This window comes from Anolis sagrei, chromosome 6 (genome assembly GCF_037176765.1).
Source record: "Anolis sagrei isolate rAnoSag1 chromosome 6, rAnoSag1.mat, whole genome shotgun sequence".
In the NCBI taxonomy this organism is placed as follows: domain Eukaryota; kingdom Metazoa; phylum Chordata; class Lepidosauria; order Squamata; family Dactyloidae; genus Anolis; species Anolis sagrei.
In genome coordinates, this window is record NC_090026.1 from 28678425 (window position 1) to 28704328 (window position 25904).

Consider the following 25904-nt stretch of genomic DNA (forward strand, 5'->3'; position numbering starts at 1 on the left):
CTTCGGAGACAGGGAATCCAAACCAGCAGTGGCCAACCTGTCCTTTGAAGGAGGCAGATTAGGAATCTTGGCCTTAGAAGAAAACAAAGGCACTTTTCTTGCACTTCTGAACCAAATGGATTGCTAGGAGGAGAGAGGGGGCAAACTTATTTTCTGCCAGTCTGGAGTCTAGCAATGGATTCAATTTGCAGGAAAAGAGATTCCATCTAAACTTTAGGAAGAATTTCCTGACAGTGAGAGCCCCCGATAGCACAGTGGGTTAAACCGCTGAGCTGTCGAGATTGTTGACCAAAAGGTTGCAGGTTTGATTCCAGGGAGTGCCGTGAGCTTCCACTGTTAGCCCCAGTTTCTGCCAACCTAGCAGTTTGAAAACATGCAAATGTGAGTAGATCTATAGGTACCACTCCAGCGGGAAGGTAACGGCACTCCATGCAGTCATGGCGGCCACATGACCTTGGAGGTGTCTACGAACAACGCCGGCTCTTCAGCTTAGAAATGGAGTTGAGCACCACATCACAGAGTCGGGCATGACTGGACTTAATGTCAAGGGAAAACCTTTATCTACCTAAGAGCTGTTTGGCAGTGGAGTAAGCTGACTCAGTGTGTGATGAAGGTTTTAAGCAGAGGCTGGTTGGCCATCTATCGCAAGTGCTTTGATTTTATTTTCCTGTTGGTTTGGATGCCTCTTGGTGGTCTCTTCCAACTCTATGATTCTATCATTCTTAAGTCCAGGCAGTCAGCCCATTGTATGCTAATCAAGGTGGTCAGTTGAAATATTCACATCTAGCCCACCTGACAAAAGTCCTTGGTCATTCCACAGATATATAAACCCCTTCCAGTTCCAACAGACCTCACTGCCTCTGAGGATGCTTGCCATAGATGCAGGTGAAACTTTCAGGAGAAATGCCTCTAGAACATGGCCATATAGCCTGAAAAAACCCACAAGAACCTAGTGATTCCAGCCATGAAAGCCTTCGACAATACATAACATTAAATCATCAATTAAAATCACATCATATTCCTGGGCCAATCCAAGTCGTCATTATGATAATTATAGTCCCTATTGCACTGCTCCCATTACTGATCAAAGACCTGATCCCAGAGCCATATTTCAATTTTTTCCCTGAAGGTCAGGAGGGAGGGAGCAGATCTAATTTCACTGGGGAGAGAGTTCCATAGACGAGTGGCCACCACTGAGGAGGCCCTGTCTCTCGTCCCTACCAATTGCACCTGCGAAGGAGGTGGGACCGAGAGCAGGACCTCCCCTGACAATTTTAGCCTCCGAGGTGGATCATAGAGGGAGATACGTTCAGACAGGTAAGCTGGGCCGGAACCATTAAACCAGATATAAAATTATATTAGTGTTCACAGGTCAACCAGTGACCCTTTCCTTTTAAAACAAGGTTCTTGTTGTTTTTTTCTGAATATGTCCTGCCTTCCAGTTTCCCATTTTCAACCCAAATATGCATCGGGTGAGACTCCATGCAGCTTTTCCTCAATTGCAGTGTTCTCTGAATGTTAGATTATAGCTTTTATTAACCTTGGGGATAGTTAGAAGCCAACATAATTAGTTGTGGTTCAGGTTGCAAACAAGGAGGAGGATTGGCTAATTCTTGAGACAGCAGTGTGTACAGTAGTTTGAACCTAGTTTAAAGCGGATAGTGAATAGGTTCAGTATGTCTTGTGTTTATTGTGGGGGCAAAACTTGGAGATATTCATGTTTGGATTACAACTTCAGAATCTCTTAACTAGCTTAACCAGTGGCTAAGATACTTGAGGGATTCTGAGATTATAGTAGTGGTAGTGAGGAAGATCAAGGTGGCTTAAAGTCTCCTCCAAAATGTTGTTTGTCAGGCTCTGAATGGGGAGGTGCCCAACCCCCCATTCAGTCACGTTGTTTTCATGGTCACCAGGTCAATTTTGTTTGGGTGGCTTGTAAAACTAGAAACCCAAGTCAGAATTTGTTTTCAATGGGAGAATTGAATTGTGATATAGGACAACCCAGTATCAATGGGGGAGGCATTCCTGGAGTTTGCATGGATACATAATACTGTGGATAATAGGGAACCCTATTGAAACGAGGGACTTTGAGCTCAAGAATACAATGAGATGTGCTGGTGGATCTATAAAGTGTTAGGGAAAACTACCCTAAAATATAGCAGGACATCCAAAAATCAAACAGGATACTTAAAAGTTGAGTATTCAGCTCATTAGCAAGCAGAGCGTGAAGTGACATTAGTTGTGGCTGTAAAGAATTAAGAGCTTAGGCAGGCAAAGATTCAGAGTCCAATTTTAAAAACCACAAAAGGTTTATTTACAATAACAAAGAAGTAACTACATTTCTTCATGGTAAAGAACTGGGTCTGAGCTATTCTAACACCCATCTCTTCTGAGGTTTCAAAGAGAGGGGGGAAAACACCAATCACTACATCTCTCTGACACACAAGGAGAGAGAAATCTCAAAGCACACAGAAGTCAGATTCAAAAAAGCTATCAGTGGATAAGTATCCATTCTATACATTTATTTATTTATTTATTTATATTTCAAACTTATATGCTGCCACTCCCCTAGGGCTCGGAGCGGCTTACAAGAACAAACTAAAATCTAACACAAATTAAACAACATATCAAAGATCAAAAGCCTGTCAAAACAAGTATGTCTTACAAGCCCTGAAGAAAGCTGATAAATCCCGCAAGGCACGGACTTCTGGTGGCAGTGTTCCATAGCGATGGTGCCACTACTGTGAAGGCTCTGCATCTGGTTGCTGTTAGACGCAAGGTTTTAAAACTGGGGACTTCCAGAGGGATCTCTGGGGTTGGTAGGGGGTGAGGCGGTCCCTCAGATACATCGGCCCCAGACCATATAAGGCCTTAAAGGTAAGTACCATCACTTTAAAAGTGATCCGGTGCTCAATTGGTGACCAATGCAGTTGCAATAAAATTGGTGTTATATGGCATCTCATCGGAGCTCTCACAAGAAGCCGAGCAGCTGCATTTTGTACCAACTTGAGCTTCCGGATCACCAGTAGCTGAAGGCCAATGTAGAGGGCATTATAGTACTCCATCTTGAGATTACCGTGGCCTGGATCACTGTATCTAGGTCATCGCTGGACAGATAGGGGGCCAGTCATCTAGCCTGCCGCAGATGAAAGAAGGCGGTTCTGCTAACGGCGGAGACCTGATCCTCCATCGTCAGCAGAGGGTCCAAAAGGACTCCCAGACTCTTTACCAATGATGACGGACGTAACGCCTCGCCATCCAGAGTAGGCAGCTGGATATCCCCACCTCCCAGTCGACCCAGCCTCAGAATCTCCGTTTTTGCTGGGTTCACCCTCAACCTGCTGGCGTGCAGCCATCCAGTAACGGCCTCAAGGCATTGATGAAAATTATCGGGTACAGAGTCCGGTCGGCCTTCCATCTTCAACATAAGCTGAGTGTCATCAGCATACTGGTAACACTCAAGGCCAAAACCTCGGACCAGCTGAGCAAAGTGGGCACATATAGATGTTAAACAACAGAGGGGAGAGAATGGCCTTTTGAGGAACCCCGCAAAATAGAGGGTTCAGAATGAGAGCAGAAACAGAGGAGATAAAAAATAGATACATTCCCAACTGCCATACAGGAGACATGGGGTAAGGAAAACCCTTGGGCAATACCAGGCATGGGCAAACTTCAACCCTCCGGGTGGTTTGGACTACAACTTCCACAATTCCTAGATTGTTAGGAATTGTGGGAGTTGCAGTCCAATACACCTGGAGGGCTGAAGTTTGCTCATGCCTGGTCTATACTAAACTAACTGCACCTTGTTGTGGACTTGAGACTTGGGCAGTCTGGGGTTGAATTCCAACATAAAGTGCCTCGAGACACCATCGTTTATCATGCTTGAATATGGGGATTGTAGTGTAGTTTTCAAAGAAAACTATTAGTCTGTTTTAGTACAAACATAGATGATGGTAGAATGTGGAAGGAATGCTTGTGGTTTCTTTAAAACTAATTCATTTTGGCAGAAATGTTCATGGATTACAATCCCAAAACTCATGATGAAAACTCCCCCAGAATAAATTAGTGTAAAGATGCCACAGGGCTCTTCCCCATTCCACCTACCTTCTCTCTTTTTAAAGTCCATTCCTGACAACTCCAAGAATTCTTTATTGCAATTCAGGTGGAAGCTCATTATTTTGTTATAGGTATATTTAAATAACTGGAAACCAAAAGCATTTGTAGATGATCCAGATATCTGCTGGCAAAACCCAATTTACCTTCTGCCCAACTTGGCTGAGAGACAAGCAGAGAAGAAAAATACCTGTGCTTCTCTCTAAGGGCATTGTTAGCAAGAATGAGTCAAGAAGCAACTGGGTTTCATTTGAGCCCAAATGTTTTCCAGATTCTTTAGATCTGTGGTTTAAATTTTGAGTTCTTTTTACTTCACCTATAATCCACCCTCAGGTTTCTGTACTATGAGGGTTGAATGAAAAGTAATGCCTTCATCTTCGTAACTCCTCAACAGATGGCAGTACTGGTATGTGGCAGGTACTGGGTTGTTCAGTAGACTCCCCTCTACAGTTCCATTTTGGCAGGAAGCCTTAGCATTGAATGTTTGTGTTGTTAAAGTGTGAGGTATGGAACCCTGCGCAGACGGTTGGTCAGTGCGACTTAAGCAACGTGCAGTCATTGAATTCTTGACAGCAGAAGGTGTCAGCTCAAAGGAGATTCATCAGAGCATGCAAGCTGTTTATGGTGATTGTGTTGATGTGGGTACTGTGCATCATTGGGCGAGTAAGTTCAAAAATGTTGAGGTGGGAACATCTGACTTGCATGACAAAGAGTTGGACATCCTGTAACAGCAGGACAAACAAAACAAAGGGTGACAGATTGATTCAGGATGATTGCCATATCGCTCGGAAATTTCAAGCATAATTGGCATTTCACAAGAATGTGTGGGTCACATTATTGCTTTGCTTGGCTATTGTGAGATCTGTGCACAATGGGTACCCAGGATGCTGATGCCTGAAATGAAAGCTCACAGACTTGAAACTTCAGAGACTGGATCTCACCACCGTATGACATCTTCCATACAGTCCAGATTTACCACCGTCTGACTTCCATCTATTCCTGATAATGAAAGAAGATTTGCTGGGACATCATTATGCTTCTGATGAAGATGTTGAGAGAACTGTGAGACGCTGGTTGTGGAAACAGAATGTTGACTTCTTCCGTGATGGCTTCGGAAAATTTGTTCATTGTTGTCAGAAATGTATCCAATTGTTTGGTGATTATGTGGAAAAGTGAATAGTGGTAGTTAAAGAGCACATTCTAAGGATTATTTCTGCATTTGAGTTATTAAAATATTCCCATCTAAACCCAAGTAATGATGGTGGAGGCATTTCTTTTCATTCAACCCTCATACATTATGCCCCACCCTCAAGACTTCTCTCATGGTTAATGCCAGGCATTTTGCTCCCAGAGGTAAAGGACAAGATAGCACCCCTTCCCTAGATCGTGTTCTCAAAGGGATCTTATCTCAACTGTGGCTGTAAAGCAGTTCTAAATTCTCCCATCACCACACCTTAGGAAACAGGGTAGTTTAGTGTGCCCAGGATGGGACATGTGATGTACGCAGCTCTATCTTCCAATTAAAATGTGGAGTTCATGAAGAATAGCCAGGAGGAGGATGCCAATGCTTCCTTGCCGCAGCATCTGTTGCCTGAGGCATTTGCCTCACTCTGACTCATGAGAGTGTTGGTCTTCTTCCAACGAGTACAGTCACACCAAGGTATCATACCAAGGTTGACCACAAGGTAAACTTGAGTTGAAAGTGTGATGTGACAGCTAAAAACGTCAATGCGATTCTAGGCAACATCAATAGGAGTATGGCCTCTAGATTGAGAAGTAGTAGCACTACTCTTCTGCTTTGATCAGCCGTCACCTGGAATACTGTGTCCAGTTCTTGACACCAACTTTCAAGGAGGATATTGATAAGTTAGAATGTGTCTAGAGAAGGGCAACCAAAATGCTCAAAGGTCTGTATGCCAAGCCCTATGAGGAGTGGCTTAGGAAACTGGATATGTTTAGCCTGGAGACAAGAATATTCAGATGTGACTTGATAGCCATGTTTGAAAGGAGCAAGCTTGCTTTCTGCTGCTCCAAAGACTAGGATACAGAGCAATGGAGTCAAAACTACAAGAAAGAAAACCCACCTAAACATTAGGAAGAATTTCCTGACAATGAGAACTGTCCAGCAGTGGAATGCACCATCCTGGAGTGTAGTGGAGGTTTTTACACAGAGACTGGGTGGCCATCTGTCAGGAATGCTTTAGTTTAGTGGTTCTCAATTTGTGGGTCCTCAGATATTTTGGGCTTCAATTCCCAGAAATCCTAACAGTTGGCAAACTGGCTGAGATAATAATAATAATAATAATAATAATAATAACAACAACAACAACAACACTTTATTTGTACCCCGCTACCATCTCCCCAAGGGACTCGGTGCGGCTTACATGAGGCTGAGCCCAAATACAACAATACAAGCAATAAAACAACAATACAAGCAATTAAAATAAAAACATGGACAATAAAATAATGCAACATTAACAATAAGACCACACGATTAAAACTGTGGGAAGGCCAAATGTAAAATTGAAATTGAAAGTAATACTGGAACATGGGCAAAAAAGTGATGGGGCGTTTGTGGAAAACATACAAGCAGACCTTAAAAATATATAATTTCTTGCAGTTATAAGCCAAAACATCTGGGGACTCACAGGTTGAAAACCAATGCTTTAGTTATATATTCCTGCATGGTCATTGTGGTGTCTGCTAACTCTTATGACATTTCAGAGTAATTTCTTTCTTTCTCAAAAAGAACAAGGCAGTGAAATTTCTGGCCCATCCCCTATTCAGATATCAGCCAGCACACCAATGCCTTAGATCAAGAAATGGTTTTCTAAGATTTACAGAGATACTCGCAGAAACACCTCAGCAAGCAAGAGTCCAAAAGTGGCAGGAGAAAACCCAAAACCTTAATCTATGGTTGATACTAGATGAGAGACTCTGTCCTGGGCACACAGAAGACTGGGTGACTTGGAAGGCTTTGTATAGACTGCACTCTGGCACCACGAGATACAGAGCCAACCTTAAGAAATGGGACCACAAAGTGGAGCCCATGACATGTGAGTCTAGAGAAGAACAAACCACAGACCACCTATTCCAATGCAGCCTGAGCCCTGCCACATGTGCAATGGAGGACTTTCCTATAGCAATGCCAGAGGCACTCCAAGTGGCCAGCTACTGGTCAAAGGACATTTAATAGAATGCCAAGTTTTTAAACTTTGTGTTTTCTCAAATACATCCCAATTGTACCCTTGGTACGCTCCTGACACAATAAATAAATAGGGTAACTTCAAAGCTACTCAACTGACTTGGTGAAGTAATCTAAATATTACTAACATAGAACCGTATCCCTTTTAGAGCAGAAGAAAGAAACAGAAAGAAAGAAAATTGTGGGAGTTGAAGTCCAAAACACCTGGAGGGCCCAAGTTTGCCCATGCCTGTGATGTTCAGTACTTTGGCTCGATATACACTGCCAAATAATGCTGCTTGAACTTTAATATATAATCAGTGTAGACCCATACCAGGCAGTTCAAACTGCAAAACATGGGTCTATACAAGAGTTTCTTCGGCTCCCACAATTTCTAGCAGCTGGTAAGCTAGCTGGGATTTCTGAGAGCTGATGTCCAAAATACCTAGAGGAGTAGAGTTTGAGAAATACTGATCTATACCAACCATATAATGCAGATCAAATCACATTATTTGGCAGGGGAGATGGAGCCCTAATTGCCCCCCACTGGGCATCTGTCTTGCCCCTTCCCTCTTTTCTCTCCCCATAAACTGCATATGCTTCTTAGTATGTACTTACTTACTACACTAGGCAATCCCTTGTTGTCCGAGTACAATGGCCTTCCAAGTGTAGAGTTTTGGTGGTGGTCCATAGGTAACTGTGGAGCCCTATTCTTGATCTGCATGTTCTTCCACAGTGAGGACGTTGTTTTCCTGGTGAAACGCGGTCCCGGTCAGCGTTGGCTTGACACGCCTTCCTCTTGGCACATATCTTCCTTTCGCGCTCCATTCATACCTCTTCAAATTCCACAGCACCACTGGTCACAGCTATTTTATTTATCGTGTCAGTATCAACCAGAAAATTGTATTACATTTTTAACAAACAGACAAAACAGAGTTTGCGAGTTTGGTAGTTGATTAAATATCCTTTGGCCAGTATCTGGCCACTTGGAGTGCCTCTGGTGTTGCTACAAGAAGGTCCTCCATTGTGCATGTGGCAGGGCTCAGGTTGCATTGCAGCAGGTGGTCAGCAGTTTGCTCTTCTCCACACTCGCATGTCGTGGATTCCACTTTGTAGCCCCATTTCTTAAGATTGGCTCTGCATCTCATAGTGCCAGAGCACAGTCTGTTCAGCGCCTTCCAAGTCGCCCAGTTTTCTGTGTGCCCAGGAGAGAGTCTCTCATTTGGTATCAGCCATTGATTGAGGTTCTGGGTTTGAGCCTGCCACTTTTGGACTCTCGCTTGCTGGGGTGTTCCAGCGAGTGTCTCTGTAGATCTTAGAAAACTATTTCTTGATTTAAGTTGTTGACGTGCTGGCTGATACCCAAATAAAGGATGAGCTGGAGAGGTCTCTGCCTTGGTCCTTTCACTATTGGCTGCTACTTCCCAGTGGATGTCAGGTGGTGCAATACCGGCTAAACAGTGTAATTTCTCCAGTGGTGTAGGACGCAGACACCCCGTGATAATGCAGCATGTCTCATTAAGAGCCACATCCACTGTTTTAGCGTGGTGAGATGTGTTCCACACTGGGCGTGCATACTCAGCAGCAGAGTAGCATAGCGCAAGGGCAGATGTCTTCACTGTGTCTGGTTGTGATCCCCAGCTTGTGCCAGTCAGCTATCATTTTCAGTCAGCTGACCTCCAGTTAGAGCGTCCAAGGGCCAGGGATTTCCAGTTCTTGGTGTCAATGCCACGGTTTTTAAGGTTAGCTTTAAACTCATATTTAAATCTTTTTTCCTGTTCATCAACATTCTGTTTTCTTGGTATGTAAGTGTTGGTGACATTTTAGTCTTGAAACCAGTTGCACAAAGTAAGAGTAAACACTAAGAAATCACACCAAAGTATATGACAGTTTGCTTTAAGAAAAAGAAAAATACCAGCCAGCATAGGCCCTATCTACACTCCTATATAAAATCCAGATTATCTGCTTTGATAATTTGAATTATATGGCAGTGTAGTTCCAGTCCTAGTTTGTGGTCATGCTTGTGGGGGAATTCTCTTGTCTGATCCAAGAAGGGAATTTTCCAAATTGATCTCATGTAATTTGGCTGCAGCATCTTGATTGCGTTGCACAGCGCAAGGGGATCCTTTAATACAGACCTTGATACAATTTGCAAAAGTTTGCAAAACTTGCTGCAAAAGCTCGTGACATTTTTTTTTCAGGTGGGGAGGAACAGAAATGAAGGGAACACCAGGAGCCAGAACGGTGGCCATCCTTGACAAAGCCAGGGCTTCCTGCTTGTTGATGATCAGCACCGGGGCTGGGAGGCGGCAGGTTGGAGCCTGCCCGGTGCTAAGCTACGCATACCTCCTCGGAGCAGGGGCTGGTTCCCCTGTGTGGAATGCCTGCTGTTTCGCACCACACAACAGCATTCATCCCCCCCCCAACCCTTACTCATAGGAGGGAGCAAGGTCATGGGCGCCAGGCATTTTTTGAGGTGGGGGGGGGGGGAGATGATGCTTATGCAAATAGCCTACGGGTCAGGCTTAACTATCTCTTAAGACTTGTTTGCTTAGCCACTAGGCACCACTCCCCTGCCAAAGAACCCAGGAGTCCATGCCTCACCCAGTTTCAAAGCCAGCCAACAAAAGATGACCGGGGTCCACCCTGGGTTGTCCTTATTGATAGGAAGGGGGATTTGGGAAGGGTGGTTCTTATCCCAAGGCTGGGATCATGATTGCTGTACTAAATAGGTTAGGACTGTGTTTCTCCAACTTTCTAATGCCGCGACCCCTTAATACAGTTCCTCATGTTGTGGTGGCCCCCAACCATAACATTATTTTCGTGGCTAGTTCATAACTGTCATTTTGCTACTGTTATGAATTGTAATGTAAGTATCTGATATGCAGGATGTATTTTCATTCACTGGATCAAATTTGCCACAAATACCCTATACACCCAAATTTGAATACTATCAGGGTTGGAGAGGCATCGATTCTGTCATTTGGGATTTATAGTTCACCAGGCCCGTAGCCAGGATTTTGTTTCGGGGGGAGCTGAGTTTGATTCGAGGGGGGGGGGCTGAGTCTGAGTGAAAGAGGGTCTACCCTATGAAACCTTTTGTATCGTTACCCCAATACCCCCATGCATATGGGATATATTGAGCATGGTGATCAGATCATGATATGAATAAATTTAACAGTTTAAATAATGTACCAGTAAGGCCTTATTGCAGACCACTATGAGAATTTCGGGCGGGGGGACTGAAGCCCCCCAAGGTCCCCCGTCGTCGTCCCCCCCCCCCCCCCCGGCTACATGCCTGTAGTTCACCTACAATCAAAAAGCATTCTGAACTCTGCCAACAATGAAACATGGACACTCAATATATCCAAATATTAACACTGGTGGAGTTTGGGGGAAAATAGACCTTGACATTTGGAAGTTGTAGTTGCTGGGATTTATAGTTCACCTACAATCAAAGGGCATTCTGAACTCCACCAACGATGGAATTGAACCAAAATTGACACACAGAACTCCCATGACCAAGAGAAAATTCTGGAAGGGTTTGGTGGGTATTGACCTTGAGTTTTGGAGTTGTAGTTCACCTACATCCAGAGAGCACTGTGGACTCAAACAATGATGCATCTGGACCAAACTTGGCACAAATACTCAATATGCCCAAATGTGAACACTGGTGGAGTTTGGGGAAAATAGACCTTGACATTTGTGAGTTGTAGTTACTGGGATTTATAGTTCACCTACAATCAGAGAGCATTCTGAACCCCACCAGTGATAGAATGGGGCCAAACTTTCCACCCAGAACCCCCATGCCCAACTTAAAATATTGTGTTTTCTGATGGTCTTTGGTGACCCCTCTGATACTCCCTCACGACCCTCCCAGGTTAAGAAATGCTGGGTTAGAATGACAGGATAGTGGCCTTTCACCTTCCACTAGTACTTTCTGCTTTGCCTTATTCCATTTTCATCCCGAATCTTTTGGAACTAAAATCTCAGACTCTCCAGCTAGCATAGAGTGTATTACTACTACTACTACTACTACTACTACTAATGTAGGAGTCCATAGGCAGCATGACCTAAGTAAGTTGATTCTACCTACTGTGTCATGGCTTGAGAAATTTAAAAAAAAAAAAAACAACTTGAGAAGGGCTGCATGTATACATGCTCAGATAGAGGGGCACATGGATTGTCAAATCCTGTACCCTCTTGCTGTTCAACTGTTCCCAGACATTCAAATGAGGGCAAGGGGTTTATTTCCCTGCTCCACAGACATTGTTTCCTATGGAAATGTGTGTATCATTGGAGTTGGGGTAGGTAATGAATGCAAAAGAAGGCATCAGAGGAAAGGGATTAAACACTCCATCAGTGTCAGTTTTCAAAGGGAAGAGGGATTAGCCCCCTTCCCAAGCCCATTCTCCCCATAACAGCTTTCCCCAGATGTTTCTACATCTGGATCCCATTCCCTTGGCTCCTGTCGGCAGCTGTAGAATGCTTAGCATCACCTGATGTTTCCCAGCTGCCCCTGGGATGGGTCAGGAGCAACATTTGGGTCCGGAGAGTATTTGGAAACCCCATTTTCCTTCCACAATGGGAGAGAATCATGAGGATTTTATGGACTATGACTTCCTGAATCTCTAAGGCAGCATGGCCACTGGTTGTGCTGGATAAGGAACTCTTGAGAGTGTGGTTCAGACAAGTAGTTCTCTCAGGCTACAAATCCCAAGATCCCATAGTATTGTGCCATGGCAATTAAAGTGTTGTCGGACTGTATTAATTCTAGAGTGTGAATGCATTCTAGGTCCCATCATCATCATCACAGGAGAGGACTTGGAGAAGGCCAGATTGTAGAATTCTTTTCTGCAGGGCGGGTAACCTCTTACTGCTCTCTGTTTTCTGGCAGGCAAAGGCCTTTTTATTCAAAGCAGGCATTTAATGATTAATTGGTTTAGGGAGTGTTTTTATAGAGTGTTTGTACTGTATTTTTAACTTTATGGTTTTAAACGATCTTCCACTTTTAATGATTTATACTTAATAGTTTAATATGATAATTTGTTTAATATGTTTTAACTTTTTTTATTGCCGGGGGGGTGGGGGGTAGCTCTTTCTTGCTCTGGCTTTTTTGTAAGCTGCCTCGTCCTGGAGAAAGGCAGCAGCAAAATACATAAAATAACAAATGTTGAAAAATAATACACTTGGTGCCCTCCATATAGGTTGAATTAGAGCCATTCTCATAATCCCTAGACTACAGTTGCCTGTCTGAATCCATAGAGTCTGCACCCACAAATTTAGCTATCTGCTGCTTGAAAATATTTTTTAAAATTCCAACAAAGCAAGCCTTGAATTTGCCATTCGGGAAGTTTAGCACAGCTGGTAAATCACCAGAAACTATAAGATCTTTCAACCGGAAGGCTGCAAGTTTGAAGCCTTGGGTCAGCACGAGCGGCTGACTGTCAGTCCTGCTCACTGTTTACCTAAGCAGTTTGAAAACAGCTTTACCTGTAATTAGAGAAATTAGGTACCGCTAAAAGCGAGGGAGGTGTTTTACGATGCCCTAAAGCAGTGTTTCTCAACCTGGGGGTCGGGATCCCTGAGGGGGTCACAAAGGGGTGCCAGAGGGGTCGCCAAAGACCATCAGAAAACACAATATTTTGTGTTGGTCATGGAGTTCTATGTGGGAAGTTTGGCCCAATTCTATCGTTGACAAGATTCAGAATGCTCTTTCATTGTAAGTGAACTATAAATCCCAGCAACTACAACTCCCAAATGTCAAGGTCTGTTTTCCCCCAAACTCCACCAGTGTTCACATTTGGGCATATTGAGTACCCATGCCAAGTTTGGTCCAGATCCATCATTGTTTGAGTCCATCGTGCTCTCTAGATATAGGTGAACTACAACTCCCAAACTCAAGGTCAATACCCACCAAACCCTTCCAGAATTTTCTCTTGTTCATGGGAGTTCTGTGTGTCAAGTTTGGTTCAATTCCACCGTTGCTGGAGTTCAGAATGCTCTTTGATTGTAGTTGAACTATAAATCCCAGCAACTACAACTCCCAAATGTCAAGGTCTATTTCCCCCCAAACTCCACCAGTGCTCACATTTGGATATATTGAGTACCCATGCCAACTTTGGTCCAGATGCATCATTGTTTGAGTCCACAGTGCTCTCTGAATGTAGGTGAACTAAACTCCAAAAACTCAAGGTCAATACCCACCAAAGCCTTCAATACCCACCAAAGTCACTGGGATTCTCCCTCCAACCCCATCAATTTGGCTTATTAGGTAAGGTAAGGTAAATTTTTTCCCCTGACATTTAAGTCCAATCGTGTCTAACTCTGGGGGTTGCTGCTCAATTTCTAGGCTGACATGACTGCATGGAGCTCCGTTATTGAATATTTGTGCCAAATTTGATCCAATGAATGAAAATACATCCTGCATTTCAGATATTTACATTATGATTGGGAACAGTAACACAAGTACCGTTAGGAAGTAGGAATGATAATAATCCCAGTGACTACAACTCCCAAATGTCAAGGTGTATTTCCCCCAAACTCCATCTGTGTTCATATTTAGGGCGTATTGAGTGCTTGTGCCAAGTTTGGTCCAGATAGATCATTGTTTGAGTCCACAGTGCTCACTGGATGTAGGTGAACTACAACTCCCAAACTCAAGGTCAATGCCCACCAAACCCTTCCAGTATTTTCTGTTGGTCATGGGAGTTCTGTGTGCCAAGTTTGGTTCAATTCCATCTTTGATGGAGTTCAGAATGCTCTTTGATTGTAGGTGAACTATAAATCCCAGCAACTACAACTCCCAAATGACAAAATCATAATTTTTTGAGTGATGGTCACTCCTTGTGTTGTGAGATGTTTTGTTGCCAAATTTGGTGTGATTTCGTTCATTGGTTCTTTTGTTTTTAAGGTACTCATTATGCACAGAGAATTTTTTATATATAGAAGCATCCATGGATACAAAAGCCAACTTTCACATGTTTTGGTATGACTTCTTAGGCTGGATCTACACTACTCCATATCCCATGATCTGCTCACAGATTATCTGGCAGTTTAGACTCATATAATGCAGTTCAAAGTTGATAATCTGAGATCAGATTCTGGGATATAGGGCAGTGTAGATCCACCCTTATTAGGTTGAAACAGGGTGAATAGTAACCTTCAACTCCTAGGTCCTATTCACTGAACATTTGTCTCTTTTGCCAGGTTGGATGAGTGACATCAGGCCTTCAGTCAAGTCCAATTGTTTCCTGAGCCAGAACTCTTCGCAAGAGTGAGGAAAAAATACTTACCTCTGGGCAAAGGCCTGCTCTGCTTGCTCATCTCATGGAGAAACCAAGATGTCTGAGATTTGCCAAGACTTTCAGGAGTCCAGACTTTCCGGCACATGAACTGCGAAGAGACACCAGCATCTGTTAAGGACAAGGCAGCAGAAAGTGATCATCTCAGTGTTCCCAGATTTCCTCGCATCAAGGAGTATCCAAACAAGGTCATACTCTGTAGGGTCATGAATAAAGTTGAGGACCTGCTTGGCTGTAATATAAGGAAGCACTGATTGTACAGGTAATAGCCTCACCTGTCCCAGTCCATCAACCTTCTTTCTCTTTCCTTGTCATCCATTCTTCTTTCTCTTCCTTCAAACTTATCTGCAGCTGTTTGGCTCTTACAATTTCAAACGTCTTAGGGCCCTTCTCAATAGGCCCTATATCCCAGGTTTTCAGTTTATCCCAGATTATCTGGGAGTGAGGACTAATATAATCCAGTTTAAAGCAGAAAATCTGGGATCAGATCCTGGGATATAGGGCCTGTCTGGAAGGGCCCTAAGTCTTCAAAGCATTTAGCGCAGTGTGTTGTTTTCTGTCCCAGAGTACGTGAACAGGGATAGCCAGGCTTCAAGGTTATTTAATCCTGCCCCCAAGATGTGTTTTTTAAGCTAATGCCAGTTGCCATTCCATTGTAGAAGCTCCTTGTGGTGCCTACCGTCAGCATTTGGGGGAAAATTATTTCTCTAGGTGTGCCGTCACACCCAGACCCTATAAAATTAAAACTAAGATGTGCTTCTCTCTTTGTCTGAGCAGACAGCGGGGATCTTTCTTTAGAAGCTCAAAAATTCTCAGCAGCTGAGGCCACTTCAGGTTTGGAACATCAAAACAGAATATTTATTTCTCAAAGTCCTTGCAGACTTGGCACAGCTTGTCAAAGTTACAAAAAAAAAAAAAACCAGTCAATTGGTGAAACCACAGAGACGATCTTTCTTTCTTTTTCCTTCCGTTACTGAGGCAACTGTTCTCCAAATGGTAGAAAATTTCCCGAGATCCTTTCACCCTAACCTTGAGCTGCTATGGCTAGAAAAAACAGGTTTTTTCCCTATCTATAGCTCAAGGTTAGCTTTGGAGATGAAGTAATGCTCAATAATATTCAATAACTTTTCTATATCTCAATTGCTATCTATAACTCAATTTTTATCTATAACTCAATTAGACCCAATATTACTCAATCTGCCTCTCTAGCTATAGTATCTCAATTATATCTCAATTGCTATTCTATCTATCTATCTATCTATCTATCTATCTATCTATCTATCTCAATTAGCTTCTTTATCTATATAACTCAATCGTACTTACAATGATTTTTTCAGAGCTACCTGCCTGACCAACAGCACAACTGAAGTTTTCTTTCTCTACTGAAGGGGGCAGGGAAGATTCCAAAATGGAGACCTCAAACCCTAGGAAAAAGGGCGGTCTCTAAACCCAAAGAGATACTTTCCTAAACCAATAGCTGCAAAAGGGCCTGCAGGCTGGCTTTGCAGACTCTGATACTGTTTAACTTCTAGGGTGCTGCTGGGTCTGTAGCAGCCCTGGGGAAATGCAAAAGAACACTATCCCATGCAACTAAAAGGTAATGCAAACTATGCTCCTAGAAGACGGAACACTAGGCACAATTCTGAGAGCCAGAGGTAGCCACTAGAAGTATAGAAATGAATAAGAAGTGTTCGTTACTCGGAAGTAAATCGTATGTTTTATGCTTATGACGTGTATTCGATGCACACTTGTGATGTTCACCAAACATTAAGAAACTGAACCGTTTCATTGCTTCCGTTTCTTAATGTTTGGTGAGCACTATGTGCGTGCTCACCAAACATTCAATTCCTTCATAAGTAGCTGTGACGCAGATAAAATTCACACAACTTTGGTAAAGCCAAGAGAACATAAAGTGCTTCAAAACCAATTCTTTCACCCTGGAGTTTTGCCCCATTGTCACCGTAAGGAAAACGCTGTGGGTATGACTAAACTTAATAGAGATTGAGAACAAAGCCATCTTAAATGTAGTTTTGGAAAGAGAGGCCCTCAATGGTAGGTAATGCAAAAAGTCCTGCCATAAACTACATTTTCCAGAATGCAGTTCTGCTCAGGACCCAAATGAGGGCTGAAGGACCCAAATAGCTGGCTGCAGTAGTCATCATTTAGCGTTAGTCTAATAATAATAATAATAATAATAATAATAATAATAATAGTTAAACCCGTGTGCCGGCAGGACTGAAGACCGACAGGTCGCAGGTTTGAATCTGAGGAGAGGCAGATGAGCTCCCTCTATCAGCTCCAGCTCCTCATGTGGGGACATGAGAGAAGCCTCCCACAAGGATGATAAAAACATCAAATCATCCAGGCGTCCCCTGGGCAACGTCCTTGCAGACGGCCAATTCTCTCACACCAGGAGTCACTCCTGACACGACAAAATAATAATAATAATAATAATAATAATAATAATAATAATAATAATATTGAATCTGTGAAGAGGACTAAAGTAAGCAAACACTAAGGAACTGTGGCAAAGCCAAGAGAACATAAATTGCTTTCAAAATCATTCCTTTTACTTTGGACCATCAGCATAAGGAAGGCACTTTGGGGGGCAGGTGGCCAGCAGTTTAGAGTCACTAATAATAAATGAATCTGCAAAGAGAACTTAAGTAAGTAATAGTATAAATCTGTGCTAAGTTGAAGTTCTCTGGTTGTGTGTCATAAAGACAGACGGATATTCAAGGGGATTGTGGTGGTCGCTTTTTGGGGGACGAATTGTTTTGGTCTAAACTTTTTAAAATCCCCAAATGTGTGAATCTTTCTGAAACTTCTGGGGATTGATGCCCTGGTTATCCTGTGCACTGTATATAAAACACAAGTAGATCACTCTTGTGGTTTTTTAAAATGTTGTTTATAAAAACTTTGAAAATTCACCAAAAATCAGTGGATGACCAAAACATTATGAAACTTGAAGGGCAAAAACTGGTAAATGCATTCTACCATTGTAGTAAATTTCACCCCAATAGCTTTAAAAATGAGGGGAAAGGGAGCCACTGAAGTTTCCCCACTGACAGTGATGTTTTCCTTATTGCACATGCACGATTGCCATTAATAAAATAATTACAAAATTTCATTAGTCTTGTTAGAGTTCCAAATGTTTCATCTCTGAAACATTAGAAACACTTTACAAATGAAGCACCAGCGCCCCCTAGTTTTGTAAGTACTTTAGAACCATTTTAAATGCATTGCACATGCCTAGTAGCCACAAATTCTTTATATGAATGAGACCAAACAGATCTTCCTTTTTTTCTACTATCTCATGATTTTGTAATATGACTTCTGAGATTAGGGTGAAACATGTTCACGTTGACCCTGGAGGGAGGTGTTTCACCTGGAGAGGGATATTTCTTTGACTCTAGTAGGCCTTGACTTATTAAATCTGGTGTCCTGAAAAAGTTGAATTCAAGGTCTAGATGCATTATTTGGCAACCCTAGAAGCCCACTATCAATGATTATGCTTAGTAGTCATATTTGCAAAATTCAATGACTACTGAATTCTGTTGCAATAAGACCCTCGTATCCATAAGAGGTGTTTTACAGGCTTGACTGTGGTTACCTGAAACTATTAATATGACCAAACACCATTGCATCTCCTGACTTGTATTACCTGTGGTATCCACATGCAATCCTGGAATGTATGAGGGTTGAATAAAAAGTAATGCCTCCACCTTCGTAACTCCTCAACAGATGGCAGTACTGGTATGCGACAGATACTGGCTTGTTCAGTAGACTCTCCTCTACAGTTCCATTTTGGCAGGAAGCCTTAGCATTGAAAGGTTGTGTTGTTAAAGTGCAAAGTATGGAACCCTGCACAGACGGTCGGTCAATGCGACTTAAGCAACGTGCAGTCATTGAATTCTTGAGAGCAGAAGGTGTCACCTCAAAGGAGATTCATCAGAGCATGCAAGCTGTTTATGGTGATTGTGTTGATGTGGGTACTGTGCATCGTTGGGTGAGTAAGTTCAAAAATGTTGAGGTGGGAACATCTGACTTGCATGTCCTGTGACAGCAACCACCAAGTTTCACAAACAAAAGGTTGACAGATTGATTCAGGACGATTGTTGTATCACTCAGAGAGAAATTTCAAGCATAATTGGCATTTCACAAGAATGTGTAGGTCACATTATTGCTTTGCTTGGCTATTGGGAGATCTGTGCACAATGGGTACCCAGGATGCTGACGCCTGAAATGAAAGCTCACAGACTTGAAACTTCAGAAACTTGATCTCACCACCGTACAACATCCTCCATACAGTCCAGATTTATGCTTCTGATGAAGACGTTGAGAGAACTGTGAGATGCTGGTTGCAGAAACAAGAGTGTTGACTTCTTTCGTGATGGCTTCAGAAAACTTGTTCATCATTGGCAGAAATGTACAGTTCCATTTTGGTGGGAAGCCTTAGCATTGAACAGTTGTGTTGTTAAAGTGCAAAGTATGGAACCCTGCACAGACGGTCGGTCAATGCAACTTAAGCAACATGCAGTCATTGAATTCTTGACAGCAGAAGGTGTCACCTCAACATTTTTAAACTGACTCACCCAACGATGCACAGTACTCACATCAACACAATCACCATAAACAGTTTTCATTCTCTGGTGAATCTTCCTTAGCATGACACCTTCTGCTGTCAAGAATTCAATGACCGCACATTGTTTAAGTCTCATTGACCGACCATCTGTGCAGGGTTCCATACTTTGCACTTTAACAACACAACCGTTCAATGCTAATGCTTCCCACCAAAATGGAACTGTAGAGGAGAGTCTACTGAACAAGCCAATACCTGCCGCACACCAGTACTGCCATCTGTTGACGAGTTACGAAGGTGGAGGCATTACTTTTCATGCGTCCACTTGAAGGTGGGGAGCCGTGACAGTGTGGGGTTCCTGTTGGTGTATCGCCCACCCCGAGATCCAGCAGCTTCCCTGTCTGAGTTAGCGGAGGTGGTCTCTAATTCGGCCTTGCTCTCCCAGCGCCTGGTGGTGCTGGGAGACTTTAACATCCACGCCGAGACCACTTTATCTGGCGCAGCTCAGGACTTTATGGCCACCATGACGGCCATAGGACTGTCACAGATAATATCCGGCCCCACGCATCAAGCTGGGCACACTCTCGACCTTGTCTTTGTGGCAGACGACGAATTGATCAGAGTGGAAGATCAAAACATCCTTCCAGTGTCATGGTCTGACCATCACCTGATCACATTTAGACTTACTGCGACCCTAAACCGCCACAGGGATGGAGGACAAATTAAGATGGTCCGCCCTAGGAGACTGATGGATCCGGATGGATTCCTGAGGAATCTTAGGGTTCTTCCTGCCTTGGAGCCTGGCGATTCTATCGACGCCTTGGTAACTCTCTATAACGGGGAGATGGCCAGGGTGTTAGATATGATCGCACCCGAACGCCCCATCTCGTTGCGTCGTGACAGGCCATCTCCTTGGTTCACCGAGGAGCTGGCTGTGATGAAGCATACGAGAAGGGGGCTAGAGCGCAAATGGAGGAAATCTCGAGATGTGTCCGATCGAACACAGGCTAGAGCCTCTCTTAAGGCATACTCCATGGCCATACGGGTGGCCAGGAAGTCATTCACGACCGCTCGTATAGCATCTGCAGCAAATAGATCATCGGAGCTGTTTCGGGTCGTGGGAGAACTCCTCCACCCACCTGCGGTGGAGGAGGTCCCTGACGACCCCGCAGCTCGGTGTCGCGATTTCGCACACCATTTTGCAGATAAAGTCGCCCAGATACGCCTCGAGCTCGACTCCAATTCCATCGCAGTGCCTGAAGAGGTGACGGAGGCACCTGCTTATCCAATTTTGTGGGATTCTTTTAGGCTTGTTCTTCCTGAAACCGTGGAGGAGATTCTTGGGGCTGTGAGAGCGACCACCTCATCTCTAGACCCATGCCCATCCTGGCTCATTAAATCAGCCAGAGGGGGGTTGCTTGACTGGTTTGTACCGATTATCAATGCATCGTTGGAGCAAGGGATTTTTCCATCTAATTTGAAGCAGGCCGTGGTTCGCCCACTTATCAAAAAAGCTTCCCTTGACTCCACGGTGCTGAATAATTACAGGCCGATCTCCAACCTCCCCTTTTTGGGTAAGGTGCTGGAGCGGGTGGTCGCCTCTCAGCTCCAGGGTTTCCTAGACGATACCAACTACCTAGATCAGTCACAGTCTGGTTTCAGGCCTGGTCATGGCACCGAGACAGCCTTGGTCGCCTTGGTGGATGACCTCCGCAGAGAACTGGACAGGGGGAGTGTGACCCTGCTGGTTCTCTTGGACATCTCAGCGGCTTTCGATACCATCGATCATGGTATCCTTCTGGGTCGTCTCTCCGGGATGGGCCTTGGGGGCACGGTTCTGTCGTGGCTCCAGTCCTTCCTGGAGGGACGAACTCAGATGGTGAAGCTGGGAGACGCCTGCTCTGACCCCTGGCCTTTGACCTGTGGGGTCCCGCAAGGCTCTATTTTGTCGCCCATGCTTTTTAACATCTACATGAAACCGCTGGGAGAGGTCATCCGGAGTTTTGGAGTTGAGTGCCATCTCTACGCGGATGACACACAACTCTACTACTCTTTTCCACCTAATTCCAAGGAGGCTTCTCAGGTGCTAGACGAGTGCCTGGCCGCTGTGTCGATCTGGATGAGGAGGAACAAGCTGAAGATCAATCCCGATAAGACAGAGGTCCTCCTGGTCGATCGTAAACCGGATCGGGGTATAGGGTGGTCGCCTGTGTTGGACGGGGTTACACTCCCCCTGAAGCCACAGGTCCGCAGTTTGGGCGTCCTCTTGGATTCTTCGCTTACACTTGAGGCTCAGGTGTCGGCGGTATCCGGGAGGGCCTTTGCGCAACTGAGACTTGTGCGCCAACTGCGACCATACCTCGTGAAGGCTGATCTGGCTGGGGTGGTCCATGCCTTGGTCACCTCTAGAATGGATTACTGCAATGCGCTCTACGTGGGGCTGCCCTTGAAGACGGCTCGGAAACTTCAATTGGTCCAGCGGGCAGCAGCCAGGATGCTAACCGGGGCTCATTATCAAGAGAGGTCTACCCCTCTGTTTAAGGAGCTCCACTGGCTGCCGTTTATTTTCCGAGCCCAATTCAAGGTGCAGGTGCTTACCTACAAAGCCCTAAACGGTTTGGGACCACCCTACCTGCGTGACCGCATCACCATCTACGAACCCACACGCTCGCTACGGTCATCTGGAGAGGCCCTGCTCGTGATCCCACCCACGTCGCAAGCGCGCTTGGTGGGGACACGGGACAGGGCCTTTTCTGTGGCGGCCCCCCGACTTTGGAACGCCCTCCCAAAAGATCTCAGACAGGCCCCCACTCTAGCCGTTTTCAGAAGGAATTTAAAAACTTGGCTGTTCCGTTGTGCCTTCCCAGACTAGGAATCCCCATCCCAAGTCCTAGTAGCACCTTAGTATAACTAATTGTCGCTGCACACCGCACTTTTTACCCTACGTGCCTCCTGCCATTTCAGCACTTTTAACCCTTGTACCCCAGTGCACCGGCCGAACCAGTTTTTAATAATGTCTTGATGTACTGCCATTGTCGTTATTTTGTTTATTGTTTGATTTGCTTGCTATTGTGGTGTTATGTTATTTTGCTTATTGTTGATTTGCTTTGTTATTGCGATGCTACCTTTTCTATTGTATTGTGTTTTGTGGCTTCGGCCTGTGTAAGCCGCATCGAGTCCTTCGGGAGATGCTAGCGGGGTACAAATAAAGTTAATAATAATAATAATAATAATAACTTTTCATCCAACCCTCGTATTTTCCAGAGATATGTAGGTTGCACTGTATACCCCTACACCTTGCAAACAAGCATTTGAAATGGAATGTATTTCTTTCCACCCAGGTTCCCGCCGTGCAGGGAGGGATGCTTATTCTGCTCCATGCCATGATCACCCCACTGCTCTCTATCATCCGTGCTGCCCCCATTCCCAATGCCAGCGCCCTTGCTAACACCACAGACATCCTTTGGGCTGAGACTCCCGTACAGGACTGGGACCTCTTCTCTCCCCGCGTCACTCTTTCCCACCATGAACCTGAAGGACCACCATTGCTTTTCCTCATGGAGGACTCCAACACCCAGCCAGGGCAGGCTGCTAACCAAACGCTCAAGTCCAAACGCTCCGTGGACAGTTCTTTACGCAGGGGGGAGATGTCAGTGTGTGACAGCGTCAACGTCTGGGTGACGGACAAACGCACAGCTGTGGACATCCGTGGAAGAACTGTTACAGTGCTTTCTGAAGTCCAGACACTTACGGGGCCCCTGAAGCAGTACTTCTTTGAGACCAAATGCAATCCAGCTGGGGGCACGGTGGGCGGATGCCGAGGTGTAGACCGTCGCCACTGGATCTCGGAGTGCAAGGCAAAGCAGTCGTATGTGAGGGCTCTCACAATAGATTCCGACAAGATTGTGGCCTGGCGCTGGATCCGTATTGACACCTCATGTGTCTGCACCCTACTCACTCGCATGGGACGGACGTAGGGAGGGATGTATTGTGTGGTTGTCACATTGGTTCGTCAAGACACAGCCTCCTCTCTGGCCCAGGTTGTGCTTGGTGTGTTTCCCTGGTCAACACAGTCTCTCATTGGCCAAGGGGTGTGTGCAGTATTCCCATTGGGCAAGAGGAAGTGGGTTTGACCCTGATTGAGAGACGCTTGCTGCAGTATCTGTCTCTGTTTCAGCAAAATTCAGGAGTTTGTATTGACAGAACACAACACCATGACTACAAGTTATAGCCATCATAAGGATGTCACTGCGGTGTGTCATTCCTTGGAAGTGGAGACCCAAAGGTTGAACTTCGCTGGTATAGCTGAGCACCTTTTGTGGACTGGAAGGCAGCAATGTTTCTTATTAGATGGGAGATGGCTACAGAGACATTTATGGGTCCAACATGATCAAAAGGTGTCTCTGGACACTTGCTGTAGAGTCTTTCACCCCTCTTAGCTTTCACTGCCAGATCTCACCAACTCTTCTTTTTACTGGCGTGCAATACAGAGTGGGTCTCAATTTTTGCTCCTCACTCTTTAGGCTCAAGACCAAGATCTTACAGATCATCTATTCTAGGAGAATCCCTTCCATCTCATAGAAAGCTACCAAGGATTCCTACTGCGTAATGTGGGAAGTGGGGATCTAGAGCATATTTTAGGGTGCATTATCAGTATGTGTGTGGACCACCAGCCACATCTACTAGGCTTCAGCAATGCTTCATTGCACACCAAAGGTGCCTGAGATTCCCTCTTGGCTATGCAGTAAAGTGGACATTCATCTATTGCAAAACATTTGTCCGCCATGACCAACCTGTTCATCATGGAATGGGGGGGGGGGGGGGGGCTCTAATAAACTCCCGAGCAACCCTTTTTTTGGAACACACATTTGGAAATCAATATGCGAGGTGGTGTAAGTTTACTTCTGGAATTTAACTTCCTTTTTATTCCATTTGTTTTCCTCTCTTCATATTTATTGCCTTCCTTCCCCCGATACAGTTCTGTGTCTCTGACCTTGTTCTGTCATTTTAATTATTAACTTATTTGTGTATTCTCTTTCTGTGTGGGTAATTTCTAGGAAAACTGTGTGTTTCAAGGTAGTGAGTGGGGTGGAGATTAAAAACAAAAGAGATGCCTGCTATTTCATTTCCAGTGTCCTGACGTGTTACTTGGAAGTAGTGGGAGTGGGGATATTGGAAATGAGAGTCTTGGAAGGGGAAAAAAGGATGGCAACCAGAGTTAATGTTTTCTGTCCTCCAACTGTGCTGCTTCTTGGAGATCCTGCAGAGAAGCTGTACCCTTCCCCTTAGTTCCACCTGATAATCAAAAGTGGGACAGAAAACTCTTGTTTTAAGACAATGGTTCTCAACCTGTGGGTCCCCAGATGTTTTGGCCTTCAACTCCCAGAAATCCTAAAGTAAAAGTAAAGGATTCCCTTGACATTCAGTCTAGTTGTGTCTGACTCTGGAAGGTGGTGCTCATTTCTAAGCCGAAGAGCCAGCTTTGTCTGTAAATGCCTCCAAGGTCATGTGGCCAGCATGGAGTGCCGTTACCTTTCTGCAGAAGTGGTACCTATTGATCTACTCACATTTGCATGTGTTTGAACAACTTGGTTGGCAGAAGCTGGGGCTAACAGTGGGAGCTCACCCCACTCCCCAGATTGAAACCACCAACATTTCAGTCAGCAAGTTCAGCAGCTCAGCAGTTTAACCTGCTGTGCTACCGAGGGCTCCCTAGAAATCCTAACAGCTAGTAAAATGGCTGGGGTTTCTGGGAGTTGTAGGGCAAAACACCTGGGGACCCACAGGTTGAGAACCATTATTTTAGGAGATATTACAGGCAGAAGTTAAATTAGGTCTTTCCAGTAGAGAGCTCTGGGTGGTTTATAATACATGAGGCCTGTAACAAAACATTTTCAGGCTTGAATATTTTTTGACTGGGTTATGTTTTTATGCCTCCATATATTGGTGATGAGCCTTTTGCATCAGGCTGCAGGAATCACTATAAAGCAAAGTAGATCTGCACAGCTCTGGTGTGAATCCTGGTTTGGTTGTGTGTGATACCCTAAAGACATCACATTCCTTCTGATTATGGAAGCTAAGCAGGACCAACCCTGGTTGGTACCTAGAAGGGAGACTGCCAATAAATTCCAGATCCTGTGGGATAGATTTTAGAGGAAAGAACTAAGAAAAACAACCTCTGAGCATTTTTTGCTTATGAAAAAAAATCCTATGAAATTCAAGAGACTATCGTGCATTCAGTTATACCAGGGGTTCCCAACGTTTTTTAGACCAGAGACCACGTGACCAGGGACCACTCTCCAACATTAGTACCAAAAGGGTTACGAATCAGTTTTTGGTCAACTTTAGATTCAATTTGGTTATTTGGGGTGCTGATTCAGAAAATTGCATTGGCTAGACCACATTGGCTCTAGTTTCTGATACAGAACGTATGCCATCCAGTAGTCGCCATCTGCTCACCCACAGAAAAACATTCAATAAGCCTTGGCACTATAAGAGGCTTCTACTAGACCATTCGCTCTTGTTGCAACGGTGTAGTAATGGTGAGGTCGTGGACCATATTTTAGTTCTTGCGGACCACAGGTTGGGAATCACAGAGTTATACCGAACAAGAGAGATATTGAAATGATGTGATGTTGCTATCTGGGAGCAGGTGTTCTTGCACAATGTTTAAAGGACTGCAGCTGTGAACACGCTGAATAAATTGACATGCAGATTTTAA

At 44.5% G+C, this 25904-nt stretch overlaps 1 protein-coding gene across 3 annotated transcripts in view; it reads left to right on the forward strand.

Moving 5' to 3' along the window:
* NTF4 (neurotrophin 4) overlaps positions 1–25904 on the forward strand; it is a 33304-nt gene extending 7400 nt beyond the window's left edge. Inside the window, exons 2-4 of one of the 3 annotated variants that reach the window (XM_067469982.1) lie at positions 14507–14863; positions 15939–16198; positions 22525–25904. In XM_067469982.1, coding sequence (XP_067326083.1) covers positions 22546–23160 — 615 coding nt within the window. In that variant the 5' untranslated portion in view covers positions 14507–14863; positions 15939–16198; positions 22525–22545 and the 3' untranslated portion in view covers positions 23161–25904. Of the gene's footprint in view, positions 1–14506; positions 14864–15835; positions 16199–22524 lie in introns of those variants that run through there. The other 2 variants (XM_060780737.2, XM_067469983.1) reach the window with 2 other exon arrangements.